This window comes from Anarrhichthys ocellatus, unplaced genomic scaffold (assembly GCF_004355925.1).
Source record: "Anarrhichthys ocellatus isolate YVR2014 unplaced genomic scaffold, GSC_Weel_1.0 scaffold230, whole genome shotgun sequence".
Lineage (NCBI taxonomy): Eukaryota > Metazoa > Chordata > Actinopteri > Perciformes > Anarhichadidae > Anarrhichthys > Anarrhichthys ocellatus.
In genome coordinates, this window is record NW_022280260.1 from 122,606 (window position 1) to 132,904 (window position 10,299).

At 42.3% G+C, this 10,299-nt stretch overlaps 1 protein-coding gene across 8 annotated transcripts in view; it reads left to right on the forward strand.

Moving 5' to 3' along the window:
• exoc6 (exocyst complex component 6) overlaps positions 1–4,724 on the forward strand; it is a 60,046-nt gene extending 55,322 nt beyond the window's left edge. For all 8 annotated transcript variants that reach the window (XM_031879129.1, XM_031879131.1, XM_031879132.1 and 5 more), the window contains one exon: positions 43–4,724. In XM_031879129.1, the coding sequence (XP_031734989.1) occupies positions 43–169 (127 nt within the window). In that variant the 3' untranslated portion in view covers positions 170–4,724. The remainder of the gene's footprint in view (positions 1–42) is intronic.
• The last annotated feature ends 5,575 nt before the right edge of the window (positions 4,725–10,299 follow it).

A 10,299-nucleotide genomic window follows, 5' to 3' on the forward strand; every position in this document is an offset into this window, starting at 1 on the left:
CATGTGTCCAACATGTCTCTCTCTGTCTCTCTTTCTATACAGGATGAAGGACACCAGTAAGAAGAACAACATCTTCTCTCAGTTCAGGAAGAACGACAGAGACAAACAGAAACTGATAGAGACTGTGGTCAAACAGCTGAGGAGCCTGGTCAACGGCATGTCCTCCTAAACACACACACACACACACGCACACACACACACACACAGGAGAGACGTGTGCGTCACAGTGACATGCACACACTGAACTGCCAAGACGCTCACAGAGGATGGAGATGTTCGCACATGTAATGAAGTGATAACACACAACATGACAGTGACACATTCACACACACAAAAAAAGGGACAGATAGGCCGCTTATACACACACACACACACACACACATAAAGGCACAGCAATACACTCACTGTACAAGGCATGCAGGGAACATACACTAAATACTCAATGTAAATAACACACACATACTAAACACTTGACTGGACTCTCCACAGGAACAGTAAGATGTTTGTAAAGTATTTTTAGTGGCTATGAGACAAACTATGTTTTGTATATTGTGAGTGTAGGGATTGTATCTGCAGAGGGAGTGACGCTCACAAGTACTGGGACAATGAGGTCAAAGGCCAATACTCTGCACCCGTTGTACATTCAACACGGCAACACTTCTACACAGAGCTCCTCTGTCCTCATTGATAACTTTGTGTTTATCAAATGTTTTGTTGCACTGCATATTAGGGCAGCAACAACTAATTGATTCAACCGATTCAAATAGATGATAAGAATTTCATGGAGCACTTGGCAGAAATTTCAGCATGGATTAGTTGTTATAATTCACGACACGCTGTGGCACCATCACCGTCACGTAGGGCGGGGCAGTAAGCCAGCCCATATGACCAATCACAGGAAATGGCGACAAATTATCTCCGTTATCTCTGAAGTAAGCATTTGAAAGCGGCGGAGGCCGACACTAACAACACAGCGGAGTAAAGTGCAGAGGCACGGTTACAGATTCCACTTAAAAAACAAACCAAACGGGCAGAAATAACAATAACTTGTGAGGATCAACGTAGCAGGGCCCCAGATGAAGCTACGTTGGTCTGTTACAAACAGAAGGGAGGTATTAATGGAACAGGTACATTTAAGGAATAGGCTTAAACCGGGTCAGCGAGTGTGTATCGTAATGTTAAGGCGTTTTGGGAATATTTCATGCCATCAGTCAGGTGTTCATTATTCTTCACAACATAAATCTGAGTAATATCTGATCAAATGTATGCTAGGTACATTTCCCTCAGTGTGTGGCTGCATGCTCAATCTCCAATTATTGAAATACATTTTTGTAATTGTAGTAATTTTGCATTGTACAAAAAGACAAATAAGTTTTGTTTTATGAAAAAATGCTGGAAATAATCAAATTTAGCTCTATTGTTTTAATGCGTTTAATAATGGATGAATCAAAGTAATAATAGATTGATCGATTATCAAAGTGCTTGTTGGTTGCAGCCCAGTTAACTCATTGTCCCAACACTTGTGTTGTCACTGTGTAGTGCGTGTGTGCAAACACAAAGCGATGCTGAGCTCATAGATGGATGATGACGTCTCAAAGGACTGATGTTCATGAAGAGAAGTGAGGCTTTGCTGAACTCCTCGGTGACTTTGCTTCCTGTTTGTCTCATCTTCTGCCTCACACGGAGCATTTAAACCGAGCTCCTGAGACGGAGCCTCACAGGGACTGAACACTGAGGATCTTTCACACACAGATTGTAGTTTGAATAGTCTCATGTTCTCTGCACACCAGCATGTCAACAACAAGGGTTGAGATCTGACAAGTGGCTTTTTAAATGATTTGGTCCATCTTGGACAACACAACACACCAATTTCCCAAATAATGCAATCTGTTACAACAACTCACATATTGATGGAGACATAAGCCGGGTCATTGCAGGCTGTTGTACTGGATTGTATTAGACTGCCCTGGTGGTCAGCAAAGGCTCCAAGGAGCTGATGAGGGTTGTGCTTTGGTGTCACAGTGATCACTGCATGAGGCATCTTAATGGAGGGTTGATGTCACCATGTGAGAAATGTACCACGGCCACAGGAAACTGATGTGCTGCTAACATGCTATCAGCATCTGGATACGTTTGGCGTAAATGCAAGCAAAACACGATGTCAGGGGAAATGATTGTAGGTTCAATGTCTCAGCTGTGAATGACAAGTTGAGGCTTTTGGAAAAGATGAAATTAGAAATGAGACGGACTAGTGCTAGTGCTAGCAAGATTCTCCACTGGCTCTGATTACCTTATTCAATTTAGATTATATTCCTTTTGCCCTTGCAGCATCATTTTCATGTCTACAAGGGACCAGCTCACAGTTTAGAACAGCGTCCTACGTAGACAGCGAGTGTAGTGTACACTGAGCCACAGCTCCAGGCTCGGGCTTCTCCTATTGCTCTAACAAGCTTAATAAATACAGTTTGATTTGAATAAACAAAGTAGCCCACTGAGCTTATATTTAATATATTGTATTATGTTTATGCCCCTTGACCTCCATCAACACCAAAGTAAACAATACAACATTAATAGTGTGATAGAACTGTAACTTTAAGTTAGGTAATGTAACGTTGAGCAGCAGAAAGCTTCACTTTATCATTGCAGCTAAAGTTAATGTTAGTTTGCCAACAACATTATCATTAGCTAAATAACTAGCTAACATAAGGTTAACGTGCGTACACTGGCAGCTATGCCAACAACCAGATACAGATCACATGTTAATGGAGTCCAACGTTCCCGGCACATTTCAACATGCACAGACCAACTGAGGCGTCATTGTTACATCTGATGACCATCACATGTCCACCACTTTAAAAGATGTTTGTTTTGCACCCAGTATCACAGCTGTACTCATTCATCGCAGCCCAGCAGTGTTCGGCCACTCAGTGGCTGTGAGGGTGGTCTGGTGACATCATGTCCACGGTGACATCACGGTGACATCAGTGCATGCCCTCTTCCTCCCTCTGTACATCCTTGTAGGGTCAGGACAGTATTTATGTGACGTTGACTGCAGTTTTGTCTCACAAGCCACTCAAACTACTTGATTCATGCTTACAAGAAAACAAGGCCCACACGGGAAATGATGTTATTGGTGATTATATTTACATATATACGGTATATTTAAAAGTTTAATAAATTGCATTCTAAATTCTTTTTGTTCCTCAGGGTGAAATGAAGCTTTAGAATCTTATAACATGTATATTTACAAAGCACAGCAATAATGAATTGGCGGCAGGTTGATGCTTATCTAAAACCTGCACATGACTATTGATGACAAACATTTTGTAATGAGACAGTTTCTATTCTGTTTATCTTTTGGGTCTGTGCTCCTTTTTCAGCAGGCAGTTTTGCACTGAAAGTTGAATTTTTTTTTTTGCCTTTTTTAAAAGTTGCTTGTAAATGCCAATGTATATACTGCATATTTTGTAAAGAAAATATTGCAGCAGTCTGTCTGCAACAAACAGAATTGGAGGTTGACACTGTAATATGTACCTCCATCAACACCTAGGTAAATATGTAATTAATAAGAGTTTGCGTGTGTGAACACAGTACAGTGTGAGGAGCTCAGTGATTTCTGTTGGTACCTTTTCTCCACTCATTTGCATGGTTAAGATATGAAAACATAAGTATATTATATTCTAGCATAGACCCTGTGTAATATTCCAGTATGTAGTATTTAAAGACAGAGTTCAACTAAATGCTCAGAGATGTTACCCAGGATACAGGACCGATCCAGATTCAGTTTTCATCAAAGGCTCTCCGTGCACGCGGCTCCTGTCTGGGTTCATCTCTTGGCTGTAAACTGGTGCTCCTAGTTTGGAGGTGTGCACAGGGCCGTGCATTCGTATCCGATTTACCATAAAACAATGTCCAAGTCTCAAATAACAGCTGGGCCAGGCCTAACGCATAATAGCCCGGGAAAAACCATTGAGGATATTGCAATGCCTCACATAGTATGACACACATTTTCACATCACTAATTCCATCAGTTCAACAGTCATAATCACCACTCTCTCTTTCTACCACAAGTACTGTTTCTGGCACTGCTTACTTCCACTTCTTTTATTTATTTACTTATTTCAAAAACTCTTTCAATGCTACATTTGGGTAAACAAATAAAATATGTTGTCGAAGAATATTTTACGAATGCATTTAAGTTTGCCACCGGCCAGATAGCTGGATCAACATGAAGCGTTTAACATGTCCTCGTGTTACCAGCGAGCGGAGTCCGGTTCCTTCAGAGGGTACGTGCTGTATATCGATGTAACAGGGTTTCATCATATGGGACAAAGGCCTGGCTCTCTGCCTCTGAAGTAAATGTTTAAATGCATTTTCATTAATATATAATGTGTCGCATAAACTCGCATGTGAGACAACAAAAGAAAAGAAAACTCAAAATGAATCAATCTATGGTCCTTTGACTTGGCAGCATTTCAACAGCTTCCTAGTATAATGGCACAAATCAAAGTTTTTCATAACGCTGCTTGTTTGCCAATGATTATTTCGATGGATTTAAAGATAGTGAGGTATTTATTTTTTGCCTTCGACAGGAGTGGAGAGAGGGTACATTTTGATATCCAAAGGAATCCTTGCTTTACCTTTGTCACCCTGACTGAGATGGTGTTTTCCTAAATTAGTTCTTTTTATTTTGTGTGCTGTAATAAAAGTTTATTCAACAATAATGTATGCTTGACTGATCAGTCTGTTTGTCTGTCCAGCAGCTTTCTCTTCGACAAAATGTAGCCAAGCGTCAACCTCCGGGTCTGAAAAGTGAAGCTAACGAGGAAGTGTTTTAAACCTGCATTCTCTCTAGTGTCCAGCAGGGGGCGACTCCTCTGGTTGTATAGAAGTCTATGAGAAAATGACTACTTCTCTCTTGATTTATTACCTCAGTAAACATTGTAAACATGAGTTTATGGTCTCAATCTCTAGTTTCAAGTCTTCTTCAATACAGCATGATGTTCATTTAGTACATTATGGTCCATTTAGAGTCAAACAGACCATAAAGCAGGGGATGCTTTAGGGCGGGGCTACTGTGATTGACAGGTCTCTACCAGAGAGTTGTTGGTTCTGAGAGTTGTCCGTGTTTTTATCTTAGAGCATTAATCCCTTCAGTGTATTCACTTCATGAAAGTTCATTGTAACATTTTAGTCGCCTAAAAGTGTCTTGTTCAGCGTGCAGTTGTATTTAGTTCCACCCTCTTATGTCACTACTGGTTCCAAAAAAGCCAAGATGGCGATGGCCAAAATGCCAAACTTCAGGCTTCAAAACGGCAGTCCACAAACCAGGTCACCGTGACTACATCCACTTGTAATATACAGTGTTATGGTTTGTATGGGTGAGATGTTGAGGAACACATGTGCACAGGTAACGGATGAATAGGAGTGATGCTGTCGCAAATGGTTTAGCTCGTTTGTGTTTCCAGAGACATACGTGACTTAGGTTGAGCAATGTTGGCACAGGTTTCATCCAATCCCCTCTTTGTCCTGTTTTTTTTTTTTGTTTTACTTACTTTGAGGCTTGGGTTTCTCATTTACCATATTGAAGCTCTACAACCAGGTGACTAACCTGTGTAAATAATGTAACTGAGAAAATGTTTTTTAATGCGGGTGAACTGACCCTTTAATGCCACTGAGTGAAACAAATGTGCAGCGAGAGTGTGCCTGAACCACCAGTCTCAACCTAGTTGTGGGTGCTCTACCCCTCCCTCTTCCTCTCTCACACTCGCACAAAGACAGAAGCGTCACTTGTTCTGTGAAGGTTTTCTTGTCATCTTGTATCTCACCCTCGGAGCCTCGCTGTGTCCCACCGCACACACGCTAACTGGGAAACAGCAAGTGAACTTTGGCCCGGGTCAGCGCTTGAATGCGAGGATCCCTGTCACCGTAGGTGTAATGAGGCGAGAGACATTTGGAGAGCTCTATTATCACTGGACAGCAGCCACCCTGCCAACACACACACACACACACACACATATTGACAGAAATGTTTGTTTTCCAGAGGGTTACTAATACCACACTCTCAGATCTACTGTCTTGTTACACTCCTCCGCTGTTCTTCTCGAACATTGTGACCCTTCTTTTACATACACTTCCTCCATCTATGAGGTGGATTTGCCTCTCAGCACCCAAACACACCCACTAATCACAAATGCTCAGGATGATGCATCTTTGGTCCAACTGTAAGGTCGAAGTGTAAAAGTATATCATCAACTTTGTAAACTAAGGAAAAAAGTCTGGTCTGTGCTGATATTTAGGAGAACTCCTGGATGGATTATGAGACGTTGGGCCCCGAGCACAGACATGTGAAGGGCCCCCAACCCTCCTACATAAGAACAAGAGCCACAGATTCAGAGAAATCTTTCTGTTCTTTTTTTCATTTTATGTCTCTCTCTTGTTGACATTTTGTGTCTCTTGGAAGTCGTTTTTCGTGTCCCTTTTTGATTGTTTTGTGTCTCTTTTTGGTCATTTAGCTTCACTTTGTAGATGTTTTGTGTCTCTTTGAGGTTATTTCTTTCGGGGACTTTTCTGGTGCCACTGTGGCCCCAGTGCTTGCTTGTGGGGGAATGTTGGGTCTCTATAAACCCTAGAGTACGGTCTAGACCTGCTCTATATAGAGGTGTCTTGAGATAACTTCTGTATGAATACATTGAGATTGAATTGAGACATTGTGTGGGAGGAGGGATGTTTATTTAAAATAACGTTTTGGCAAAAGAAAGCACAAACTCTGCAGAAAACAAGGTTCTCATCACATATAAATATTTACATGCAGATGTCATTTATTTCCCGCTTTGCCTTAAGTTGTGGGAAACCTTGTATTCATGCAAATTATAATTTTTTTTAAATGACAGATGGTGGAGGTTAGGACTGCACAATATATCGGTTTTTAATCAGCATCGCGAAAGGCTGATATTACACTTTGACTATAGTAACACAACATTAAATGACATTCTGTCTGATCAGACTTGACTTATTTGGTTGTAAGAGAGTATTCAGTTAAATCTGCACTTTTTAGTGTAACTCTTCCTTTTCATTTTGTGTTCAGTTCAATTTGTTTAATTAAATAAATGGAAATCATTTTTCTTCAAAGTAATTTAATTCTTTAAGTATATTTTACTGATAATACTTCTGCACTTTTAGATCGGTCAAATTGGAATACTGGACTTTGACTTGTAATGGAGTACCTGTTGTTTAAAGGCACGACTGTTACTGAAGCAAAGGTTCTGAATACTTCACTGAAGCCACGCCGACGGCGCGTTGGGCCATTGGAGGTAAGAAAATGTAAAAAGCCGGATGAGGGGGGAAACATTCTGAGAAAGAACTTAGTTAGAAGTTGGAGATATAGTCAGACATCTTGGAGAAAACAGCTCGCAACTTTACAAGAGAAAAACAATTTCAATATTCTCTGAGATTATAAAATCATAAATTTGAGAGAAGAAAACTGTGCACTATTGAACTGTAGGTGTGATGTGTGCACTATTGAACTGTAGGTGTGATGTGATAGGGTGGAGGATATGTCACAGTCCAATTATCTGATTTAAAATATGTTGATATTATTATAATATATCTTTTAGGCCACATGGGCAGCTTGCCAGCTGTTACTCACAGCCTACAACAGTGACGCGTTTGCATATTTATAACCTTTTTACATATTCACATAAAGCCCACACGTAAAATAGCGGTTATGTTATGCATTTTGAAGTTCACCACTAATAATGTGCTCATGATGTCACACCGGCTCCAGGAGCCTTGATTAAAACAAAGCTGGATCTCATTTACATCTATGCTGAGCCGCTGCACCTTTGCACTCTGAATAAATGATGTGTGGGTGAAAACCAGCAGACATTACGTTCCTGTGTCGAGGCATTGTGTGAGGCGGGGGGGCATCCTTCCTGCAAGTCAGCAGTGACAAGTATTCTAGAGCAGGGATCAAACACTTTAACAAGGCAGTAAACAGCTTCCACATTCATTTCAACAATACAGCGGGCAGACGGGGGAGGAGACCGGGAACACGTTGACATGGTCTGACCTACACATGGACCAGTATCACAGCGACTGTATCTCAGTCTGGTTTACCTTCGCAAAGCCATTCAACCTTCTTCCTTCCTTCCATCTATAAAATGGCATGAGATTAAGAGCGGGAGGTCAACACAGACGTGCCAATCTCTATAAGAATAAAGGCTTTGATTATTCACAGAGATGGATTCAGCATTCTCCCCATTTCAGTTACCATCCAGTGTTTCCCACTGGATATCTTCTTTAAATATGAAGTAAATGAGTAATGATGAACGGAGGCCTGGAGACCAGCTTCTATCTCTAAGAATGTTTCCTTTGAAACTAACTTGACTTGAAAACTCACTGATGTCTCTGGACCAGCAGCAGGTTATGGAGGCCTGGTCTGACCATTTGCCACTCTAGTTGTTGGAATTGCTTTTTCACTTTTTCCTATTGAGTTTCTACAGTGAGAGACAAAGAATGATGTCAGTGGACAAACAGCGAGTGACCCCGTGCTGAACCAGCAGCCTGACCCTCCCTCTGACCTCCCGCTGGGAATGCACCGCAGATTTGCACCTCAAACTACAAATCCCAGAAGTCAAGAAGAGTTACCAAGTTACCATAAAGTGTGTTGTAAGCCGGTGTTATTGCAGGCTTACTTAGCTCGCACCTGGCTGCGGTATTCTTCATCAACAAAAGAGCGATGACAGTGATATCAGGGGAGACGTATCATACATATTGATTGCCTACTTGGCAGCATCGACTCGGGGACCCTGCAGTGCTGGCATCGTGACACTGGGCCACCTGAGACGCATTGGACTGGAGGACACCACGGCAGTTGTCAGAGGAGTCGTGTGTGTAATCTCTAAGACTTCTGGAGGGGCTAAGAACGTTACCGGTGCTGAAGGCTGGCAGGACGAAGAAGCAAAGCTGCTGTCCGTTGCCTCTCCAAGCCAAAGGGGGAAGAGTGCATGAAGGAGGTTTTATATGCAGCACTAGTGAAAGCACAGAGCCTTTTCCCGGGTACAGAACTTTGAATCTGCCCAACTCCACCGAGTTTGAGTCGGCTGATACTCCTGGAAACGTGACATGAAGGAGCGGTTCCATGGGCGAGACCAACACCGTCTGGCGCACAGCTGACAACAGCTGTGCGCCAGAACCGAAGAGTAACAATGGAAACCATTTCAGACGACATTGGTGTTGCTATCGAGGCTGTTCTAAAGCGATTCAAAGTACCGAACAGCCTCCGCTTTGATATCTGGGAACGTTTATTATTTACCTCTGACCAGATGCCGGATTGAGACTCTGGCACGGCTTCTTCTTCCGTAATATCTTTGTTGGCATGTCACGGTCTCTCTTCTCTACTCTTCTTCATTTGTGTCTGTAACCGTAACGTAAAGCTTCGACGGCCTCCTCTTTAAGAAACATTGTGAATCTTCAACCCTGATAAGTAATAAGTAATCTAAAATATTTACAGGATCCTCCAGAGTAGACGGCGGGTCTGTACGGAACAATCTTTCCCTCTGTGGCGTCTGGTCTGCTGAATAATAGTTTAGAGTTTGATGATGGAATTAATTTAACATATAAGGCATGTCTTCTCAATATCACTCGACATCGTAGGCTAGTTCTGTTTTCATAATTAACTTTCTCTTAAAAAACTTTGGTCTCTAGTGATTGGTTAGCGGAAATTGAATCTTCTCTCCCTCTCTCTCTCCCTCTCTCTGTTCTCTCTCTCGCTATCTCTCCCTCTCTCCCCCTCTCTCTCTCTATCTCTCCTTCTCTCTCTATCTTCTCTCTCCCCCTCTCTTTCACTCTCTCTCTCTCTCCCTCTCTCTCTATCTCTGTTCTCTCTCTCGCTATCTCTGTTTCTCTCTCTCTCCCTCTCTCTCTATCTCTGTTCTCTCTCTCGCTATCTCTGTTTCTCTCTCTCTCCCTCTCTCTCTATCTTCTCTCTCTCCCCCTCTATCTGTTTCTCTCTCTCTCCCTCTCTCTCTATCTCTGTTCTCTCTCTCGCTATCTCTGTTTCTCTCTCTCTCCCTCTCTCTCTATCTTCTCTCTCTCCCCCTCTATCTCTGTTTCTCTCTCTCTCCCTCTCCCTCCCTCTCTGTTTGATAGACAGTGAACTTGGTTGAGTGTGAGAGTTCACAGAGATGTCAGGGTTACAAGCAGGTCAGCCAGTGTGTGAGCTGGGGGAGGAGATACAAACATGTGTGCCTCTGCACTTGTGCTCTCTGTGTGTGTGTGTGTGTGTGTGTGTGTGTG